Raw genomic sequence first — 23,306 nt, forward strand, 5'->3', positions numbered from 1 at the left:
AGTGTCCATAGCTTTGCAATCCGGCTTCTCCCATGACCCCCAGCTGCCTCTTCGGGAGCTGGGCAGCCCCTTGTGGGGGCAGCCTGGAGGCGTGGGGGGTTACACTGTAGTGAGTGTTCCTGGGTAGAGGAGGGCAAGGGGGCAAAGGCAGGAGCTGGGTGATCCCGCACCCCACCTTCCCCCTTCCTGCTGGGAGCACCTGAGGGCCACCCCCTCGATGCCACTCCTGCTGTGTGTGTGGGGGTGTGTGCGCACGTGCTTTGAAGTGGTTGTTGTTTTTTTGGCCATGCACGTGGCATGCACAAGTTCCTGGGCCAGGGATCAAACCCAAGCCCAAACCTATGGATACTGACGATGCCGTTATCCCTCACTCACTAGGCCACCAGGGAACGCTTGTTGTGTTGTTTCATGAAACTTTTTAAATTTTATTATTATTTTTTTAATTTTCAGGGCCACTCCTGAGGTATATGAAAGTTCCCAGGCTAGGAGTCAAATCGGAGCTGCAGCTTCCAGCCTACGGCAATGCCAGATCCAAGCTGCATCTGCCACGCACACCGCAGCACACAGCATCAACGGGTCTTTAACCCACTGAGCAGGGCCAGGGGTCAAACCTGAGTCCTCATGGATACTAGTCGGGTTCATTACCACTGAACCACAAGGGGAACTCTTGTTTAATGAACCTTTTAAACATACACAGAAGTAGGGAAAACACGACCATGAGCCCTATATGCCCCACATCCAGTTTCAACTACGATTTGGCCACAGTTGACTCATCTATTCCTTTTTCTTTTGTGAAGTCTTTTAAAGGAAATGCCAGTAATCCAGCCTCTTCAGCCCCACATTCTTCAGGATGCATCTCTAAATATGGCCATTTTCACAGCGGAAACGAATCCGGCTAGGAACCATGAGGGCCTGCCTCAGTGGCTTAAGGATCCATCATTGCTGTGAGCTGTGATGTAGGTCGCAGACATGGCTCGGATCCTGCGTTGCTGTGGCTGTGGTGTAGACCAGCAGCTGTGGCTCCAATTGGACCCCTAGCCTGGGAACCTCCATATGCTGTGGGTTCAGGTTGCGGGTTCAATCCCTGGCCTGCCTCAGTGGGTTATGTAAGCCGTTTTCTTACATAACCCCGCTGCTAGACAGTACGTAACAGAATCGACAGGAATGCCTTAGGATTATCTAATAGCCTGTCCATAATTAATTTTCCCTGAATTGTCATAAAAATGCCTTTTAACTATTGGATTGTAGTAAAGTGGACAGTCTTGTCTTTCTTTTGTGCTATACCATTCCGTGGACTATTTCTCCTCACCTACCAAATGAGAATTAAATGAGATAACTAATCCTTTGACTCAGAATCCAAATAAGGTCCATACCAGTGCTGGCCAATAAAAATATCACGTGAGTCACAAATGTGAGCCTCGTAAGTAAAGGTTTTCTAATATGCACATTGGAAAAACGAAAAAGAGGTAAATGATATTACTTTTAATAATTACCTATTATGCAACCCAACATATAAATTTATTATCATTTCAGCATGTCATCATCAATAGTGTTAATGTGATATTTTCCTTTTTTTTTTAGTAAAGAGTTTTCTAGCACATCTCCATAGCCACACATGGCTGGTGGCTTCTGTTCTGGACAGCTCAGATCTGTACGTTATGCGCGTTGTTTTTCTCCTAAGCCTCTCAATTCCAGGGAAGTCCCCTCTCTTGGTCTCTCCTGTGCTGGTAACTTGTAGAAACAGGGTACCATTTCTGTAGAGTGTCCCATGTACTGCTTTGTCTCCCCACCTTTATTTTCTTTGGTACCCCTGTGACTTGGGGGTGGGGTGTCTCAAATCCAAGCCACAGCAATGACAATGAGAGGTCCTTAACCTGCTGAGCCTCCAGGGACCTCCAGCTAATTTGTCTCTTTGCGTCCCTGTGGTCTCCTCCAACTTTCCCCTCTGTTTTCCACATTTATCACAAATGGAGTTAACCCTAAAGACCTGATTATTGAGGAATTCCCGCTGTGGGTTAAGAATCTGACTGCAGAAGTTCCTGTCGTGGCACAGCAGTAACAAAGTTGACTAGTATCCATGAGGACTCGGGTTCAATCCCTGGCCTCGCTCAGTGGATCCAGTGTTGCCATGAGCTGTGGTGTAGGTTGCAGATGCAGCTCAGATCCCGTGTGGCTGTGGCTGTGGTGTAGACCAAGAGCTGCAGCTCTGATTCAACCCCTAGCCTGGGAATTTCCTTCCATATGCCGCAGGTGTGGCCATAAAAGCACAAAAAGAGGGAGTTCCCGTTGTGGCACAGTGGTTAACGAATCCGACTAGGAACCATGAGGTTGCGGGTTTGATCCCTGGCCTTGCTCAGTGGGTTAAGGATCCGGTGTTGCCGTGAGCTGTGGTGTAGGTTGCAGACGCAGCTCAGATCCCATGTTGCTGTGGCTCTGGTGTAGGCCAATGGCTACAGCTCTGATTGGACCCCTAGCCTGGTAACCTCCATATCCTACGGGAGTGGCCCTAGAAAAGGCAAAAAGACAAAAAAAAAAAAAACAAAAAAAAACCCGGCACAAAAAGAAAAAAAAGAATCAGACCGCAGTGTCTCGGGCCACTGCAGAGCTGTGGGTTTCATCCCCGGCCTGGTGCAGGGGGTTAAAGGATCTGGCATTGCTGCAGCGGTGGCATACTTCGGAGCCAAGGCTCAGATTCAGTCCCCTGGTGGGGAACTTCCATATGTTGCAAATACAGCCAAAACATGAAAAAAAAAAAAAGAGGACTCGATTATTTAGAGTTGGAGTTTTGTTCATGTTTTAGGAGGTTTTTTTTTTTTTGATAAGAACATTTTATCAATGGTGCCCATCCCTTCCTATACCTGACATGAGTCAGAGCGTACATGACGTCTGTGGACGTTAATCAGTGGAGTCAGGTGGTGATAGCTGGACCACTCCTTTGGGAAATGGGCCATCAACTTTCCACCTGATGCTTTCAACACCTGATAATCATTACCTGAATCCTTTAATAGGTGGTGGTTCTCACTCTTGAGTGGCATCAGCCTCACTTGGAGGGCTTCTTTTTTTTCCTCCCTTTTTTTTTTAGGGCCACACTCCCGCAGCATATGGAAGTTCCCAGGCTAGGGGTTGAATAGGAGCTGTAGCTGCCAACCTATGCCACAGTCAGCAACATGGGACCCAAGATGCATCTGTGACCTACACCACAGCTCACAGCCAGATCCTAGACCCACTGAGCAAGGCCAGAGATCCAACATGCATTGTTTCTGCTGCGCCACAATGGGAATCCCTTGGAGGGCTTCTTAAGCTCCCCATGGACTGGCTGCTGCCCCAGAGTTTCTGATTCTGTAGCTCTGTGGAAGGGCAAGAAGTTGTGTTTTTTGTCTTTTTGCCACTTCTTGGGCTGCTTCCGCGGCATGTGGAGGTTCCCTTGTTAGGGGTCGAATTGGAGCTGTAGCCGCCAGCCAACGCTAGAGCCACAGCAACGCGGGATCCCAGCTGCGTCTGCAACCTACACCACAGCTCATGGCAGCGCCGGATTGTTAACCCGCTGAGCAAGGGCAGGGACCGAACCCGCAACCTCATGGTTCCTAGTCGGATTCGTTAACCACTGCGCCATGACGGGAACTCCTCAGATTTGATCCCTGGCTCAGAAATTTCCATACGCCACGGGTGGGGCAATAAAACAAAAATAAGTAAATAAATGAGTGGGGCCCATCTAGTGGGGATTTCAGGTCCTCTAGCACCCAGGTAGGTGAGGGCTGTTCTATGGGGCTTTGGCAGCCACTGTTCTCTGAGCCCGTGCCACCCACTGTGCCAGACCCTGACCTGATCATCTCATTTAACCCTCGTAACAGCACAAAGCGGTTGAGACCTATGTTCCAGCTGAGCAAACTGAGGCTCAGAGAGATCATATCTTGCCTAAGGACACACAGCAAGTCAGTGGACACACAGTAGAGTGGGATGGGACCTAGGTCTGGGTGACCCTGGACTTGAGCCCTTAGCCACCATGCTGCATGGCCCTCTGGGTAAGTGTCACCTCCTCTGTGCCCCTGTAGAGACTCTGGCCAACCTGCCCTCCGCTTCTGGTTGCAGGATGTTCGCTTCCTCCTCCTCCTCTGGACGGCGAGGACTCGCTCCCTGACCTGGACCTCCTCCCACCGCCGCCGCCACCGCCCCCTCCAATGTACCTGCCTCCTCCTGACCAGGAGCCCCCGGCCTCCGTGGGGGCCCTCGTGTCAGACTTAGAGCAGCTGCACTTGCCCCCACCCCCGCCCCCACCACAGGTATGGCCACCCCTTGGTCAATGGAGCCCCTTAAGTCAGGGGAGAGAGGGCCTGGGCTTCTTGGGATTTTAAGCCTAGAGGTTGTTTGTTCCATTATCTCTCTTCAAAACACTTTCAGGCTTATAAAAATTAGATGTGTTTATCAAGGTCCCTGGAGAAGGGGTGCCACACCCTTTTCCCCACTAAGTACCTCCTTCAGCCCTGAGGAAGAGGTTGTCCTGTGTCTAAGCTAAGTCCCTTCTGTTGCACAGGAAACCACTCCCCTTTTTTGGCCTCCCTGCAGCATATGGAGTTCCTTGGCCAGGGATCAGATCCAAGCCACAGTTGTGACTTACGCTGCACCTGTGGCAGTGCCGGATCTTTAACCCACTCTGCTGGGCCAGGGATCAAACCTGAGACCTGGCACTGCAGAGATGCTGCCAATCCCGTTGCGTTGCACCAGGACCTCCAGGAAACCCATTTTTAATCCTCTACCCTTTGCAGAGGTGCTAGAGAAATAGGAGGGCTTCTGGGATAGGGGAAACCCTGATTTCAAGAGATTCCTTCAAGGCAGGAGTAGCTCTGACTGGTTGAAAGAACCCTGGGTGAGGAGCTGGGGGACCTGGGCTCCAGTGGCCATCATTACTTAAGTTTTTTGTGTTTTTTTGTCTTTTTAGAGCCACACCCGCAGCATATGGAAGTTCCCAGGCTAGGGGGGTTGAATTGGAGCTACAGCTGCCAGCCCACACCACAGCCACAGCAATACCAGATCTGACCTATACCACAACTCATGGCAACGCTGGATCCTTAACCCACTGAGTGAGGCCAGGGATTGAACCTGCATCCTCATGGATAGTAGTTGGGTTCGTTACTGCTGAGCCACAACGGGAACTCCACCACCATTACTTTCTGCTAAGAGACTTCAATCAAGTCCCTTGCTTCTAGGGGTCTTAGTTTCTGCCTCTGTACACAGGGGCTGAGGTGCCTGGTGCCACCAGATGAGAAGCAGAGCTGAGGGCTGTGAGGGGTCCACACTGGATGACTGTTCTCCCCTTCTCTCCCCATAGGCGCTGGTGGAAGGGCCTCCACTGCAGCCTCAGCCCAGTCCTCTCCGGCCCATGGAGGAGCTGCCACCTCCCCCAGAAGAGCCTGTCAGCTTACCTGAGCGGGAGGCCTCCACAGGTACGGGCCCGGGGCTGGAAAAGGTGTGCTGCCCCCAGGGGCCCTCATGGGACCAGCATGGGCTTCCAGCGGGGCTAGGAGAACATGGACCACCGCGTCTGTCCCAGCTCACAGTACAGTGATGGGCCTTAGAGTTGTACATCAATGTGATTTTTCTTAACTTTTTCTTTTTTTAATTGTTTTGTTTTTTGTCTTTTTAGGGCCCAGCCTGCGGCATATGGAGGTTCCCAGACTAGGGGTCTAATCAGAGCTGTAGCTGCTGGCCTACACCACAGCCACAGCAACACCAGAGCCAAGCAGCGTCTTCGACCTACACCACAGCTCACGTCAACACCGGATCCTTAACCCACTGATCGAGGCCAAGGATGGAGCCTGAAACATCGTGGTTCCTAGTTCGATTCATTTCCGCTGCACCACGACGGGAACTCCCAACGGTTTTTTTTTTTTTTGGCTGCACCTGCTGGATGTGGTAGTTCCCAGGCCAGGGATCAAACCCGTACCACAACAGCAATCCAAGCCAAAGCAGTGACAACACCAAATCCTTGACCTCCTGAGCCACCAGGGAACTCCCTGATTTTAAATTTTAGCTTTTTAATTTTTTTTTTTTTTTTTTTGTCTTTTTGCCATTTCTTGGGCCACTCCCGCGGCATATGGAGGTTCCCAGGCTAGGGGTCGAATCGGAGCTGTAGCCACCAGCCTACGCCAGAGCCACAGCAACACGGGATCCGAGCCGCATCTGCAGCCTACACCACAACTCACAGCAATGCCGGATCGTTAACCCACTGAGCAAGGGCAGGGACCGAACCCGCAACCTCATGGTTCCTAGTCGGATTCGTTAACCACTGTGCCACGACGGGAACTCCCTAATTTTTTTTAACTTTATTTTTTTTTCTTTTTAGGCCATACCTGCAGGATATGGAAGTTCCCAGGCTAGGGATCGAATTGGAGCTGCAGCTGCTGGCCAGTGCCACCGCCACAGCAATGCAGGATCTGAGCTGTGTCTGCAGCTCCGCCACAGCTTGCAGCAATACAGGATCCTTAACCCACTGGGTGAGGCCGGGGATCAAACCTGCATTCTTATGGATGCTAGTCAGACTTGCTGTTGAGTTTCCACTGAGCCACAATGGGAACTCCTAGAGTTTAGCTTTTTAAAGGCCTTTTGCCTTCTCTCTCTCTCTCTTTTTTTTTTGCCACAATGTGTAGCATCTTGATATGGGGTTGAACCCAGGCCACAGTGATAAAAGCACTAAGTCCTAACCACTAGACCATCAGGAAACTCCCTATTTGCTTCTTCATGCTCCTCATGACCCTCCCCATGAGCTGAGTTGCACTCCCAACCCCCAGGGGTTCAAGGCAGAGACCTGGAATCTGGGCGGGTTTTGGGTGGTGACTGGGTACATTTCTCCCAGACTGAGCGAGTCACAGCCTGTGTCTCTCTACCCCAGACATCTGTGCCTTCTGCCACAAGACTGTGTCCCCCCGGGAGCTGGCCGTGGAGGCCATGAAGAGGCAGTACCACGCCCAGTGCTTCACATGCCGCGTCTGCCGCCGCCAGCTGGCTGGGCAGAGCTTCTACCAGAAGGATGGGCGGCCCCTCTGTGAGCCCTGCTACCAGGTAAACCCCAGGCAGTTATCCAGGTGCCAGGTGTTGTATTATCCCCATCCCTACAACAATCCTGGGAGGCGGGCACAGCTGACCCATTTTATAGATGAGGAAGTTGAGGCTCAGGGGAGGGAAGGGACTCAGCCAGGGTGTGTTCATTTCTCGTGGCTGCTGTAACAAAGGACCACAAACGTGGTGGCTTCAGACAACACACATTTATTCTTATAGTTCTGGAGGTCAGAAGTCCAAAATCAGTCTCCCTGAGTCAGAATCAAAGTTTTTTTCTCCCTCTGGAGGCCCTAAGGGATTATCTGTTTCCCTGCCATTTCCAGCTTTTAAAGCTGCACTTCTTGGGTCCTTTGTCTACCTTTGTCCTTCAAAGTTGACAAGGTGGCATCTTGCATCAGTGTCCTTTTTCCTACTGTGTCATATCTCCCATTTATAAAGGTACTTGTGGAGTTCCCCTATGGCGTGGCAGGTTAAGGACTTGGTGTTGTCACTATAGCAGCTCAGGTCACTGTGGTGGCGCAGGTTCAGTCCCTGGCCAGGGAACTTCCACACACTGTGGCTATGGCCAAAAGGAAAAAAAAAAAAAGATACTTGTGATGATAGTTGGGGGCCACCCGGATAAGCCAAGATGATCCCCCCACCCCAAGGTCCCTAACTCTGTCACATCTGCGAAGTCTCTTTTGCCATCCAGGAGAGTCACAGGTTTCAGGCTTGGGCCCTGGCTGTCTTTGGGGGCATTCGGCATCTAGCCTGTCACACTCCTGATGGCGGTGAAATTGGCGTTCTGCCCCAGGCCTGGCTGGTTCTGAAACCTGTCTGTGGTGTTGCCACTCACTCACCTAGAGCCATGAGGTTCCAGTGTGTGGTGTGACGAGCATCTCTGGGGACCACATGCAGCCTGGGAGGCTAGTTGGGAGGCAAAGGTGTGGATTTGCTAGCGCTCTGGTAGCACACGTTGGCAGTTTTCAGTGTGATATACAGACCCCCCTCCCCCCCTGCCACGGGACACAGCACCTGGGGTGCAGTGGGCCTCACTTTGCCCTTAGGGATTGGTAGCACCTGGCAATCTGCATTTTAATAAGTCTCAGGTAGTTCTAATACACATTGAAATTTGAAAACTACTGATTTAGGAGCTCCTGTCGTGGCTCAGTGGTTAACGAATCCGACTAGGAACCCTGAGGTTGCAGGTTCGATCCCTGGTCTTGCCCAGTGGGTTAAGGATCTGGCGTTGCTGTGAGCTGTGGTGTAGGTCACAGACGCAGCTCAGATCCCATGTTGCTATGGGTCTGGTGTAGGTTGGCAGCTACAGCTCCGATTAGACCGCTAGCCTGGGAACCTCCATATGCCGTGAGTGTGGCCCTAGGAAAGGCAAAATGACAAAAAAACAAAAACAAACAAACAAAACTACTGGTTTAAAGGGTTAGAGTATTTGGAGTTGGGACTGTGAAAACTCAGAATGATCTAATCACAGGCAGCAGGTGCTATGGGAGGAGAGAGGAGCTAGGATGTCCCACCCTGTGCCTGTGACCCCATCAACATGCCAGTGGGGAATGGCCTCAGCCCTCCCCAGCCTGGAGCCACGCAGGGGTGGGGTGGCCCGGAGGGGTGAGGGTGGGCCCACAGCTGAGAACAGCCAGGAGGGGCTTCGGCAGCATGCTGGGGGGGGGGACAAGGGCTGCCCTGAGGACAGGGAGGGAAGGGGAAATGCTGCCCCCACCAAGCACACTGTCCAGACACACCTGTCCCGACACACCTGTCCAGAGGAAATCAGGTTAAGATGGACGGGAACACAGGAAGGAGAAGAGGCATGTGAAGGAGCAAATGTGGATGGGGGTGGGGGGATGGAGGGTGGGGTTGTTGAGGGAATGGGGGGGTGGGGGGACGGGCTTTGTCTGCCTTAGTAATAACCCCCTTTCTTTTTCTCTCGCATCCCTCCTCCTGCCAAAAGGGATTTGAGGAAGTTTATAAGAATGCACATATACCTGTAGTCAATTATAATGTTGTATACTTAAAACTTTCTTGTTAAGATGGAGTTCCCTCGAAGTTCCCATCATGGCTCAGTGGTTAACAAATCCGACTAGGAACCATGAGGTTGCAGGTTCGATCCCTGGCCTTGCTCAGTGGGTTAAGGATCCGGTGTTGCCGTGAGCTGTGGTGTAGGTCGCACATGTGGCTCAGATCTGGCATGGCTGTGGCTGTGGTGCAGGCTGGCAGCTGCAGTTTCGATTAGACCCCTAGCCTGGGAACCTCCATATGCCACAGGTGTGGCCCTAAAAAGCAAAAAAAATTAGAAAATAAAAATAAAATCTGCCTCTGCCACTTACTAGCTCTGTGACCTACTTTATGGGGTTGCTCTGAGGATTAAGTTAAAATAGTGTTTATAAAATGCATCGTTGTCATCCTAGCTGCTAACACATTATTTTCAGTGCATCATGCACTTTAATAAATACAGTAAAGTATTAACTGGAGTTCCCGTCGTGGCGCAGTGGTTAACGAATCCGACTAGGAACCATGAGGTTGCGGGTTCGGTCCCTGCCCTTGCTCAGTGGGTTAACGATCCGGCGTTGCCGTGAGCTGTGGTGTAGGTTGCAGACGCGGCTCGGATCCTGCGTTGCTGTGGCTCTGGTGTAGGCCGGTGGCTACAGCTCTGATTCAACCCCTAGCCTGGGAGTCTCCATATACCGAGGGAGCGGCCCAAGAAATTGCAAAAAAAAAAAAAAAAAAAAAAAAAAGATGGAGTTTCCTCAGAGCTCAGTTGGTTAAGGATCCAGTGTTGTTGCTTCTAATTACAGCTGTGGCTCGGGTTCGATCCCTTCCCTGGGAACTTCTGCATGCCGTAGGTGCAACCAAAAATAAATAAAATAGAAGCACCCGTTGTGACTCAGTGGTAACAAACCCGAACAGTATCCATTAAGGCTTCAGGTGTGATCCCTGGTCCCGCTCAGTGGGTTAAGGATCTGGCATTGCCGTGAGCTGCAGTGTAGGTCACAGACAAGGCTCGGATCTGGCTGTGCTGTGGCAGTGGTGTTGACCCCTAGCCTGGGAACTTCCATATACAGCCAGTGCAGCCCTAAAAAAGTAATAATAATAAGTTAAATAAATAAATAAACTTTTGTTGTTAAGAGGACAGATCTCATATTAGATAATCTTACCACAATAACATTAACAAAATTTTTTAAGGGACGCCTCTAATACTATGAGATGTAAAATAAAGAAATCAAAACAGGAGTTCCCATCATGGCACAGCGGAAATGAATCCAACTAGGAACCATGAGGTTGTGGGTTCAAACCCTGGCCTCGCTTAGTGGGTTAAGCATCCAGTGTTGCTGTGAGCTGTGGTGTAGGTTGCAGACACGGCTCGGATCTGGCGTGGCTGTGGCTGTGGCTGGCAGCAACAGCTCCAATTAGACCTCTAGTCTGGGAACCTCCATATGCCTCTGGCACGGCCCTAAAAGGACAAAAGACCAAAAAAAAAAAAAAAGAAAGAAAAAGAAATCAAATCAGAGGAAAATCAATGTAGTAAGTGAGATGAGATCAAAGGAGAGTTGGTACCCAAAAATATGTGAGTGAAAGACCCCTATGCTCATTCTTAAAAGTGGAGCATGGGATTGAACCTCCATATGCCTTGGGTCACTGCTGTGGTGTGGGTTCAATCCCTGGCCTGGGAACTTCAACATGCCAAGAACAAGGCCAAACCCCCCCCCCCAAACAAGCTTCCAAGTGGCCAAATGGAAAAGGGAGTGTTTCAAGGTTTATTGTCCATAAAATAAAACACACACCAGTTCCTCTAGGAGTGTCTTTTACCGACCGAAGTGTTAGAGGAATTTCTTCTATTGCATGTCAGGGACCCTGGTCTCAAGCATTTCCTAGTAATAAAACAATGCGGTCATATAACTGAATCACTTTGTTGTACAGCAGAAATTATCACGACCTTGTAAATCAACTATACTTCAATAAAACTTCTTTTGTTTTTTTGATTTTTTAGAACTGTACCTGTAGCATATGGAGGTTCCCAGGCTAGGGGTCCAGTCAGAGCTACAACTGCCAGCCTACACCACAGCCACAGCCACAGCCACAGCAACATCAGATCTGAGCCGTATCTGCAACCTATATCTGGCAATGCAGGATCCTTAACCCCCAACGAGGCCAGGGATGGAACCATGAGGTTGAGTCGGACTTGTCTCTGCTGTGCCACAATGGGAACACCTTCAATAAAACTTTAAAAAATGAAAACAACAACAACACAGTCATAGCTTTATTTATGGCAGGATTCCTTATAGTAAATCTGGGATACAGTGCCAAACTCAATCCCTTCTAAGCCGTGTGGAGATTCTGGTGGTAGTAGTTCTAGGCCCATGGCATGAAAGTAAAGTGAGCACCTCTCCCAGTCCCCTGGCCTCCTAGGCTCCTATGGGTAGCTGATCTGATGCCCCTTGTGGTTTAGAGTAGGCACCCCCATGGCGTGGCTCTGAGGCATGGCTCTCTGTCCCAGGACACCCTGGAGAAGTGTGGCAAGTGTGGCGAGGGGGTCCGGGAGCACATCATCAGGGCGCTGGGCCAGGCCTTCCACCCCACCTGCTTCACCTGTGTCACCTGTGCCCGGTGCATCGGGGACGAGAGCTTTGCGCTGGACAGCCAGAATGAGGTGTACTGCCTGGACGACTTCTACAGGTACAAGAGGGTCCATGTACTAGGAGGGGCAGGGAGGGCGGGGCGGAGGAGCTGGCCTGAGTGCTGGGGGCTGGGTCAGAGCTTTCCTGCCGTCTCCGGGCCCGCCCAATCCAGGTCTGCCTGTCCCACGTACCCCATGTTTGACTGAGCACTTGCTTGTAGCTAACATTTTTTGAGCAGTTACACTGTAGCAGGCACTCCACTTGGGTTTAGGCCATTTAGACCCAAAACTGACTTCCAGGAGTTCCCTTGTGACTCAGCGGGCTAAACATCCAGCATTGTTGCTGCAGTGGCTTGGGTCGCTGCTGTGGTGTGAGTTCAATCCGTGGCCTGGGAACTTCAACATGCCATGAACAAGGCCAACCTCTTCCCCCCAAAACAACCCAAAATACCCCCCTGTCTTCCAGGCAGGCACTATTAAGGGTTCTGGTTTTTATTGTACTTTTTGCCCAATATTGACATTTACTACACCTGTCATATCACAGATCTTTCCCTCTATTACCAATTTTTTCTTTAGATTTTGACTGCTTAATATTTTTTTTTAAACTACACTATCTTTGGAAAGGTAGTTTTAGATTTAGAAAAATTGCGCAGAAAGTGTAAGAGTTCTAGAGCTCCTGCTGTGGTGCAACAGGATCGGCAATGTCTCTGCAGTGCTGGGATACAGGTTTGATCCCCGGCCCATCACGGTGGGTTAAGGATCCAGCCGTTGCCACAGCTGCAATGTAGGCATAGGTTGTAACTGCAGCCTGAATCTGACCCCTGGCCTAGGAACTCTGTATGCTGTGGGGTGGCCAAAAAAAAAAAAAAAAAAAAGGAGATTAAAAAAGAAAGTGTAGAAGTTCTCGTCATGGCGCAGTGGTTAACGAATCCGACTAGGAACCATGAGGTTGCGGGTCGGTCCCTGCCCTTGCTCAGTGGGTTAACGATCCATGTTGCCGTGAGCTGTGGTGTAGGTCGCAGATGCGGCTCGGATCCCGAGTTGCTGTGGCTCTGGCGTAGGCCGGTGGCTACAGCTCTGATTGGACCCCTAGCCTGGGAACCTCCATATGCCGCAGAAGTGGCTCAAAGAAATAGCAAAAAGACAAAAAAAAAAAAAAAAGTGTAAGAGTTCCGTTTACCTGAATCTGACTAGGAACCAGGAGGTTACAAGTTTGATCCCTGGCCTTGCTCAGTGGGTTAAGGATCTGGCGTTGCTGTGAGCTGTGGTGTAGGTCGCAGACGAGGCTCGGATCCCGCGTTGCTGTGGCCCTGGCATAGGCCAGCAGCTACAGCTCCGATTGGACTCCTAGCCTGGGAACCTCCAAATGCTGTGGGTGCGGGGTCCTAGAAAAGGCAGAAAGACAAAAAAAAAAAAAAAAAAAAAAGAATCCAACTAGTATCCATAAGGATGATCCCTGGCCTCGATCAGCTGGTTAAGGATCCGACATTGCCATGAGCAGTTGCTCAGGTTGCAGATGTGGTGTGGCTATGGCGTGGGCTGGCAGTCGAAGCTCTAACTCATCCCCTAGCCAGAGAACGTCCATATGACACAAGTGCAGCCCTAAAAAGACAACAAAACAAAACACCCCCATGACTTAACTTTGGAGCTTTGCTCTCAAACACCAGACCACATTGCCTCCCCTCTGAGCTGGAGCCGTATCGAGTGGTAGCAGCACACGTCTCTGTGAGGCTCCATCCCTGCCCTCGAGTCGCTCACTTCCCACAGGGAGGGACAAATGTGCTTAGTGAGAAAGGAAAGAAGAAAATGAAATACAAGACGCATGAAATGGATCCCTCTGAACACACATGAGAGTTCTCTGCTTTCTCAAATTCCAGCCTTCCTTGGTCACTTCTTTGCCTTGAGCTAATTATACCCTGGGAAGCCAAGTCTAATTACCCGGGTCTCTCCATCCACTCCTGCCAGGAAGAAATAGGCATTTGTGGTTGTAGCTTCAGGTGCAGTTGCATAGCACCAGGTCTGAAATAGCTCTGGGAGGTGAACGTGAACCGCCCAGGGTTCTGACAGCTAATTTCTATGGCCGGTGGCGTGAACACCTCCAGAGTGTGGGTTTCTCTCCCTCTAGGAAATTCGCCCCTGTGTGCAGCATCTGTGAGAATCCCATCATCCCCCGAGACGGGAAGGATGCCTTCAAAATCGAGTGCATGGGAAGAAACTTCCATGAAAATTGCTACAGGTGTGAGGTGAGTGAAACAGTGATGATTTTGTAAGTTGCTGCAGATCCTGTGTAACTGCCGCCCCAGCCCTATTGAGAACCAGGCCCTGGGGCAGGACAAATCCTCTGCTCTCAAATTTCTTCCCATCCAACACAGAGACAAGTAAGGTTGGAGGGAATCCCTGTTGTGGCTCAGTGGTAACGAACCCAACTCGCATCCATGAGGATGCAGGGTTGATCCCTGGCCCCTGGTCAGTGGGTTAAGGGTCCGGCATTGCCCTGAGTTGCTATGTAGGTAGCAGACGCAGTTTGGTTGGGTCTGGTGTGGCTGTGAGCTGTGGTGTAGGCTGGCAGCTCCAGCTCTGATTTGACCCCTAGCCTGGGAACTTCCATATGCCGCAGATGCAGCTCTAAAAAAAAAAAAAATAATAAGGTTCGAAATGATTACACACGTAGTCTATTAATCAGAACTCTTTGAGTTAATGATAGAAACCAAGCTCAACCTTCTTTCTGCAAGAAAAGGGATCTTCCAGCAGGCTCTGGGTGGGGACATCCCCGATAACATCCTGGGGCTCTCTCCACCTCTCGGTTCTCCCCTTTTGTGTGTTTGCTTCATTTTCTCTTCTGTGGGTTGGTGTCCTCCCACAGAAGAGAAAAAGGCAGGGGACACAGGGCATGGTCATGGCTGGCTCAGGTTTATATCCTTCCAACTTGGAAACCATACCCAGGATCCCACATAGTCCCAAGAAGGCTTCTGATTCACCCACCTTGGGTCACGTGCCCATTCTGGACCAATCGGTGGTCAGGAGCTATGATTCATAACCTCTGGGGCCAGGGAGGCAGAACTCTTATGAAACAGACTGGGGTGGATACAACCATAGGAAGCAAGAAAAAGATGCTGGGCAGACCTACACCACAAGTGTCCTTCCAGGTACTAAGAAGGAACTTATATAAATCAACTTTGGGAAAAAGAAGGCAGTGAGCAAGTCTAACGAGGTTGGTGCAGTTGAAGGCACTCTTTTTCTTTCTTTCTTTTTTTTTTTTCTTTTTTGACCACACCCACGGTGTGTGGAAGTTCCCAGGCCCGGAATCAAATCCCAGCCGCAGCTGCAGCAGCACTGGATCTTTAACCCACTGCTTTGCAGTAGAGACAACGTCAAAGGCACGCTTATAGGAGTTCCTGCCATGGCGCAGTGGGTTAAAAATCTGACTGTAGTGGCTTGAGTCGTTGCCAAGGTGCAGGTTGGATTCCCAGTTCTATGCATTGGGTTAAAGGATCTGGCATTGCTCCAGCTGCAGTGTAGGTCACAGCTGTGACTTGAGTTCAGTCCCTGGCCCAAGAACTGCCATGTGCTGTGAGTGTGGCCATGAAATTAAAAAAAAAAAAAAAAAAGCCACTCTTATAGAGGAGGCATTGCTTAACCTGGGTTTTGCAGGATGGGTGGAAGTTTGCCACATATTCAGAGAGGGAAAAAGAAGTACAGAAAGAGGCAAGGGGAGTTCCCATTGTGGCTCAGTGGTTAACGAATCTGACTAGGAACCATGAGGTTGTGGGTTCGATCCCTGGCCTCACTCAGTGGGTTAAGGATCCGATGTTGCCGTGAGCTGTGGTGTAGGTCACAGATGCAGCTCAGATCCTGAGTTGTTGTGGCTCTGGCGTAGGCCGGCGGCTATAGCTCCGATTGGACCCCTAGCCTGGGAACCTCCATGTGCCCTGGGTGCGGCCCTAGAAAAGGCAGAAAGAGGCAAGGACCTGTAAAATCTCACAGTGGCATCAGTGAGCCTGAAGCATCGGGAGAAGTAGAAATTTCTAGGTGTGTCTGAGTACAGCATGGCGAATGGTGTGGTAACTATGGGGCCAGAGAGAAAGAAAAGACCCCGTGTGCCAAGCTAAGAAGTCTGGACCTCAGGCTACAGGGAGTGGGGAGGCTGGTTGGAAGTGCGTGCAGTAGTCCCAGCAGGAAATGCCGGGGAGTGGGGTGGAGGTGACACAGGCCCCACACTCAGAAGGCTCCTGTGCTTGGTTTGAAGCTCTGCTGTCATTTTTAGAAATTCTTCATTTTGAATACGGGGCTCTCCATTTTCATTTTTGCCCTGAACCTTGCAAATTATATAGTTACTCCTGCTGAGGAGGCTCCAAGAGTCCTCCCCTCCCTCTTCTTGTCACCCCCATGTCACTGATGTTTCTGTCTTCCTTGGTGATGGTGACAGAGTTATCACCTAAGTGGGCACTCCCAGACCAAATCTCTTAACCAGCCAAGGAGTGATTCCAAATCTTTATTTCCTCCCACTTATTTTTTATTTGTCTTTTTTTTTTTTTCCCTTAGGGCTGCACTCATGGCATATGGAGGTTCCCAGGTTAGGGGTCGAATCGGAGCTACACCTGCCGGCCTGAGCTACCACTGCCGGCCCAAGCCACAGCCACAGCAATGAAGGATCCAAGCTGCATCTGTGACCTACACCAAGCTCACGGCAATGCCGGATCTTTAACCCGCTGACCAAGGCCAGGAATTGAACCCTCATCCTCATGGATCCTAGTCAGGTTTGTTAACCACTGAGCCATGATGGGAATTCCTATTCCCTCCCATTTAAACAGATATGTGGAGCCAAGAGGCCATTTTCACTGAACATGACCAGGAAGCTTAGCTGAGAAGTTGACACACTGCTTCATAATTATGTTGATTTGTTGGTTATAGTTCAAAGTCCAAGTGATAACGCATCTTGAAAGAACAATGATGAAATTCAAGTGCTGTTGTCCCTGCCTTAGACCACGTTAGGTCCAGTGGCAAGTGGCATTTCCCTGAGCCTGGCTAGTGAGCAAATTACCCTCCCAGCTTGTCTTTGATCAGCTTGGCCAAGGCTACGGGAACATTACCCAGGCTGCTACGGTGAGTCAATTTGGACTCTAGCAGCTGTGTTTCAGACTGTAAGCCTCCAGCTGCAGCAACCTGGAGCAGATTTGGGGTCCTGTTTCTCTAGGAAGGGAAATGGGTTTCAAGGTACTGTCCACACTGCCATTCCTGCTTATTTTGTCATCTAGATTATTTCTTTCTTTCTTTCTTTTTTTTTTTTTTTTTTTTTTTGTCTTTTTTGCCTTTTCTAGAGCCGCACCTGCAGCATATAGAGGTTCCCAGGCTAGGAGTCGAATCAGAGCTGTAGCCACCAGCCTGTACCACAGCCATAGCAACACGGGATCTGAGCCGCGTCTGCAACCTACACCACAGCTCACGGCAATGCCGGATCCTTAACCCACTGAGCAAGGCCAGGGATCGAACCCGCAACCTCATGGTTCCTAGTCGGATTCGTTAACCACTGAGCCACCACGGGAACTCCTCGTCTAGGTTATTTCTTACTGTTGTTGGAAGGGTGACACAACTTTCATACTCAGCTAGTTTTTTTTTTTTAATTTTTATGCTCGCACCTGGGGCACATGGAAGCTCCTGGGCTAGGGATAGAATCAGAGCTGCAGCTGGAACCGCAGCCATAGTAACACGGATCTGAGCTGCATCTGAATCCTGCACTGCAGCTGCATCCTGTGCTGCAGCTTGCGGCAACCCCAGGTCCTTAAGCCACACAGGAACTCCATCATGTTGAGTTTTTTTGTTTGTTTGTTCATGTTTTAGGACCGCACCCACCCATATGGAGGTTCCCAGGCTAGGGGTCGAATTGGTGCTGTTGCTGCTGGCCTACACCACAGTCACAGCAAAGCAAGGATCCAAGCCATGTCTGCCACCTACCCCACAGCTCACGGCAGCGCCAGATCCTTAACCCACTGAGTGAGGCCAGGGATCGAACCTGTGTCCTCATGGATGCTAGTCAGGTTCGTTAACCGCTGAGCCACAACAGGAACTCCATCATGTTGAGTTTTTAATATATAAAATGCTTTCATATACACATGCCTTCTTGAATCCTAATGACGATCTTGTGATAGGGGACTTACTGTCCCCATTTAAGATGAAGAAACAGGCCAAGAAAGCGGTTCTGCCCCTGCTCTTCTGGGCTGGCCGGCTTTCTGTCACCTGACAGCTCCTTCACAGACTGTGTGACACCATCATAGTTGAGATGTTTTCTCACTTGATTCTGATTTAGAAGAGTTCACATGTGCCTTTTGGGGACTTGAGGTTTGGCACTCGATGCTCTCAGAATGCCATACAAGTGGCCTTTTGGAACAGCACAGGTCCTGGCATTAACTAGCCCAGGATTCCCTAGAGAGACTCTAGAGGTGCAGTTCTAGGGACAAGACACACGAGGGCGCCCTCCCCAGCTGGCTGTGTTGGGTCAGGATGGCACCCGTGACCCCAATTGTCTCTATGGAGAATAGCTCCTCTGGGCAGATCAGGGCAGCTTCCAGAGGATTCCAGCTGTGCGCTGAGCCTGGTCTCTGGACATTAAATGTTCCTGTTATTAGTCTCCCATATGTGTCCTGGTGAGGCCCAGAGGAGGTGCAGCCTCATGGCAGAATGGTGACATTGGCAAAGTTTGGGCCCCTGAATCCCCATCCTCCTCGTTCTAAAATCTTTTTTGGTGATTTTGGAGTTTCCAGGTGGCTCAGTTGGAATCCAGCATTGTCACTGCTGTGGCTCTGGTTACTGCTGTGGCTCAGGTTTGATCCCTGGCTTAGAAACTTCCGCATGCCAAAAAATAAAAACGTAAAAATTAAAAAAAAAAAAAATCTTTTGGTGATTTAGAGACATTAGAAATGTTAAAGTTTGTGCCAGTGTTAGGGCTGTCCAGGTGGTAGGATGACAGAGAGACCCCTAGACTCTGAAGCTGGAGATCTGGTCCTGTCCCAGATGTGGAACCCACCCCTCCCCAGACCTCAGGGAGGTTAAGGCCCTTCTAGTCCTTTCCACGATCCCTCAGGGGCCTCTCTGCCGAAGGCCCTCCTCTCCCCACAGTGTCCTCGGTTCTCCCCTCAGCTTATTCCGTTCATTGCATCGGTGGGTGCTGGTGAGTCCCACCTGTGTGGGTCCAGGCCGCAGTGCTCAGGCCTGGGGTCCATCTACGTGTGTCTTGTTCCCACAGGACTGCAGGATCCTCCTGTCTGTGGAGCCCACGGACCAAGGCTGCTACCCTCTGAACAACCGTCTCTTCTGCAAGCCGTGCCACGTGAAGCGGAGCGCGGCGAGCTGCTGCTGAGGGCACCCGTGGGCTGGGGCCAAGGTCGCACACTAGCCCCGCTCGGGGCCCCTCCCTAACTTGTTTCCCTTCCTCTCCTGCTCTTGCACACTTTCCTTCCTAGCCGCACCGGGACCAGCCTGAGGCTCGGCCCATCATGTCCTGGATTCGGGGCTGAGCCTCCTCCCAGCTCAGAGCTGGATGGTTGGCAGAAAGCAGCCTTCATGCTCTCCTCTGGGCACTGGAAAGCCCTGTACCTTGAACATCATTCCCCAGGGGTCCCATCTCTGTGGCTCTGGCTCCTCTGGCTCGCTGACCTTGACCCCCATTTCCAGGGGTGAGTTGGGGTGAGTCTCCAGATGGTGCCTGGGTCTCTAGCAGTGGGGTGCTGAGACCAGCTTTTGCAGGATTGAGCTGTTTGAGTGAAACTCCCAAGTCCCTTAAAAAGCACTGTTTTTAAATTTGAAGTTTAAATGATGAGAAACATTCTTTGGATTTGGGGGGAGGAATTTTTTTTTTTTTTGCCTTTTATGGCTGCACCCGCGGCATATGGAGGATCCCAGGCTAGGGGCCCAATCAGAGCTGTAGCAACCAGCCCCCCGGCTCCAGCCACAGCAATGCAGGATCCAAGCCACATCTGTGACCTACACCATAGCCCACAGCAATGCCAGATCTTTAACCCACTGAACAAGGCCAGGGATTGAACCCATATTCTCATGGATGCTAGTCAGGTTCATTAATTGCTGAGCCACAGTGGAAACTCTGGGAAAATCTTAGTAGAAAATGTCTTCCTTTGTTCATAAATCTACAAGATTGACCAACTAGTGGCATGGCCATGGACTTCCCACGCTGGGGACATGTCACACTGACAGGGGGCCCAGGCCAAAGTGTGAACCTGAACAGCAGGGGAGGAGCAGAGGGTGACATGCTGACATCCATGACCTCAGCAATCCCTCCCCCCTGCCTTCTGGCGCCACCTTCTGTGATTCAACAGACATTGATTGAGTGCGGAGCAGAGCCCAGGAGCTCTAACTGTGCCTCCTGCAACCTTGACTGGGGGCCCATGCACACACACTCACACCCACACACTCTCACACTCTCCCCCAGGACAGTGATAGCGGTCTCCTCCAACCCCTACTCCAGCCTCCCAGCCCAGACTCCCCTGTGACCACTGCCTCCTCAAGGCCACACCTAGAAGATTCTCCCTTTCAAGGAAAATCTCTTTTGTTGCTTTGTAACCTCTGAGACATTTTGTGGGGCCTGAACAAATTAAATCCCTGGGGCCATCTGGATGAACCACGTGCTCCTAGGAGGATGCCCTGGCCTCCAGGTAAAGGGCCCCTTAAGGGCTTCAGAGCAGAGCAGGGCTTCTTGCCTGAAGCTTAGAGCAGCGAGTCCAAAACTCCAGGCCTTCACAGACCTCCACCCTCTATTGTACAAGGACCTTTTAGTCTCTTACTTCCTTAATATGTTTAAACTCAAAATACTGTTTTTTTAATCACCAGTTTAGTTGTATGCTAAGCAGTATATCCATGCAGTCACATGTTACTGTGCTAGTTATAGATGAAAATAAATGCATAGCATTCATTTGTCTGTGTTCTAACCAGGTAAAAACACCAGTCTTTGATAGAAGCGCCAGAAAAAATGTCTGGGCATCTGCTCAGTGCTGCAGGAGTGCATAGCATGGGCCTGTCCCTCCTCCCCACCAGCAGTGAGGTGGCTGCTGGGTGATCACGTGGTGCCATTGCTGTGGGAGGTTGTCTAAGGCCACCAACTCCCTTCAGCAGAGTTGACGCCAGCCTCAGGATGCGCTCTCTATGCGGGACCCTGGGACCACTCCCTGTGGGCTGCCCACTGCAGCTCAGGCACTGCCAGCTGGATTTGGTGAGCGCTTGACCTGGGGGCCAGCGACTCTGGTCTCAGACCTGGCTCTGCTGCTCAGCAGTGTAGACCGGTTATTAGCCCTCGGAGCTTCGCTTTTCTCACCTCTGAAATGTGAACAATACTAACATCTACCAGACAGGGCTGCTGGGATGGGAAGAAGTGCTGGGCTGGGGAGCTTTCTGACCAGCCCATAGGTCCCTAATCTGTCTGGCGCTGCCTGATAGTCCCTTTTTCTTCTTTCTTTTTTGGCCGCCCCAGGTCACAGAGTTCCTGGGCCAAGGATCAGATCCAAGCCATAGTTGTGAGCTGTGGATCCCTTTTTTTTTTTGTCCTAGGGCTGCATAGGCATCATATGGAGGTTCCCAGGCTAGGGTCAAGTCAGAGCTACAGCTGCCAGGCTACACCACAGCTCATGGCAATGCTGGATCCTTAACCCACTTAGGCTGGAGGTCGAACCCACATCCTCATGAATACTAGTCGGGTTTGTTAACCACTGAATCACAATGGGAACTCTCAATGTATGGATCCTTTGCCCCCACTGGGGCCAGGAAACGAGCCTGCATCCCAGCACTCCAGGAATGCTGCCAATTGATGGGTCAGGGATTGAATCCGAGCTGCAGCTGCAACAATGCTGGATCCTTTAACCCACTGCGCCTCAGGAGATTGAACTGGTGCCTCTCCTACGACCTGAGCCACTTCAGTGGGACATTTAACCTACTGCGCCGCAGTGGGAACTCCTGGCTGGCAGCTCTTAGCTGGCACTGCTATCCACATTCCTCCAGGCTCCTGTTGAAGCCCATCAGTTAGAGACCACTGGAGACATGCCTGCAGTTCCCAGAGCTGGGTCCATCATGCAGGCTGCAGCACGGGAGCCACACTGCATGGGGAACAGCAGGGCATCACAGGAAGCAGATATTAGGTGGCTCTTAGAACTTGGGCAGATATTGAGGGATTTGGGGAGGATTTCAGGAAGAAGGGGTTTGGTGTTCCGCTTGTGGCTCAGCAGGTTAAGAATCCGACTAGTGGGAGTTCCTGTTGTGGTGCATCAGAAACAAATCTGAGTAGTATCCATGAGGATGCGGGTTCGATCCCTGGCCTCGCTCAGTGGGCTAAGGATCCAGCGTTGCCCTGAGTTGCTATGTAGGTAGCAGACGCAGTTTGGTTGGGTCTGGTGTGGCTGTGGGCTGTGGTGTAGGCTGGCAGCTGCAGCTCCAATTGGACCCCTAGCCTGGGAACTTCCATATGCCACAGATGTGGCCGTAAAAAGCCAAAAAACAAAGGAAAAGGGTTTGCTTCAGATATGTGCGGTCAGGAAGCAGGGGTTGCCCTGTGAATGCGGAGCTTGATTCACTTCCATCCAGGATGTGGCGCTGCAGTTGTGGTTGGTGGCAAAGCAGCCGTGGCCCCAGGACAGGGGGTGTTGGGCATCTCTGCTGCTGGCCCAGAGGCACTGTGTTCCAGGACCGGACTCCAGGGAGCTGTGAGGTTGGAGCTTCCAAGGCCCAGCTGTTGGGGCCACTTTCTCTCTTGCTGGCCAAGTTTGGTTTGGTTTGATTTATCCTGTCATTAAAGAGCAATCTAGTGCTGTGATGCCTCATGTCCCAGCCTATTGCTGGTTGGTCGTGGTTGGAGGAGTGGTGTCTGGATGAAATTCTGGGAGATGCCTTTGTCTTCTGGGCTGCATATTTATTTATAAATTACTCCATAATAGGACACTTCTAGGGAGATTTCTGCAGTGTGAAGTCAGCCAGTCACGAAAAGAAAAATACCATGTGATCCCACTTGAGTCAGAGTCATTCAAATCATAGAAGAGTGGTTGGTTAGGGGCTGGGGGCGGGGAGGAGTTGTTTAGTAAGTACAGAGTTTCCGAGATGAAACGTGGTCTGGAGGAGTTCCTCTTGTAGATCAGTGGTAGTGAATCCAGCTAGTATCCATGAGGATGCAGGTTTGATCCCTGGCCTCACTTAAGTAGTTAAAGATCCGGTATTGTGATGGGCTGTGGGGTAGGCCGGCAGCTGCTCTCCAAGTCAGCCCCTAGCCTGGGAACTTCCCTGTGCTGCAGGTGCAGCCCTAAAAGTCAAAAAAAAAAAAAAAAGAGAGAGAGAGAGAAGTGGTCTGGAGATGAATGGGGTGGTGGTTGCACAACAGTGTGAATGTATTTAATGCCACAAAAACAGTGATGATGGTACATTTGATGTTATGTACATCTTACCACAATTAAACATATACAGTTTAATGCTCAGAGATGAGGCTGAGCTGATAAAGTGTTGTAGGTGTCCTGAGGGGAAGACACACTCCCCTACCCACACTGGAAAGCTGTTGGCATCTTAGCAGACCTGCGCTTCCTAAAGGCAGGTGCCATTCATGGCCACTGGAGGGCAGCATGGGCTAGCATTTAGCCCTTGGGCATCAGCTTCTCATGCC

At 50.8% G+C, this 23,306-nt stretch overlaps 1 protein-coding gene across 4 annotated transcripts in view; it reads left to right on the forward strand.

Annotated features, from left to right (window-relative positions):
- The window catches only part of FBLIM1 (filamin binding LIM protein 1), a 34,337-nt gene extending 11,868 nt beyond the window's left edge, over nt 1–22,469 (forward strand). For all 4 annotated transcript variants that reach the window (XM_005656021.3, XM_013988764.2, XM_003127630.6 and 1 more), the window contains exons 4-9: nt 4,090–4,280; nt 5,327–5,441; nt 6,887–7,056; nt 11,546–11,724; nt 13,791–13,908; nt 18,906–22,469. In XM_005656021.3, the coding sequence (XP_005656078.1) occupies nt 4,090–4,280; nt 5,327–5,441; nt 6,887–7,056; nt 11,546–11,724; nt 13,791–13,908; nt 18,906–19,019 (887 nt within the window). In that variant the 3' untranslated portion in view covers nt 19,020–22,469. The remainder of the gene's footprint in view (nt 1–4,089; nt 4,281–5,326; nt 5,442–6,886; nt 7,057–11,545; nt 11,725–13,790; nt 13,909–18,905) is intronic.

This window comes from Sus scrofa, chromosome 6 (assembly GCF_000003025.6).
Source record: "Sus scrofa isolate TJ Tabasco breed Duroc chromosome 6, Sscrofa11.1, whole genome shotgun sequence".
In the NCBI taxonomy this organism is placed as follows: Eukaryota; Metazoa; Chordata; class Mammalia; order Artiodactyla; family Suidae; genus Sus; species Sus scrofa.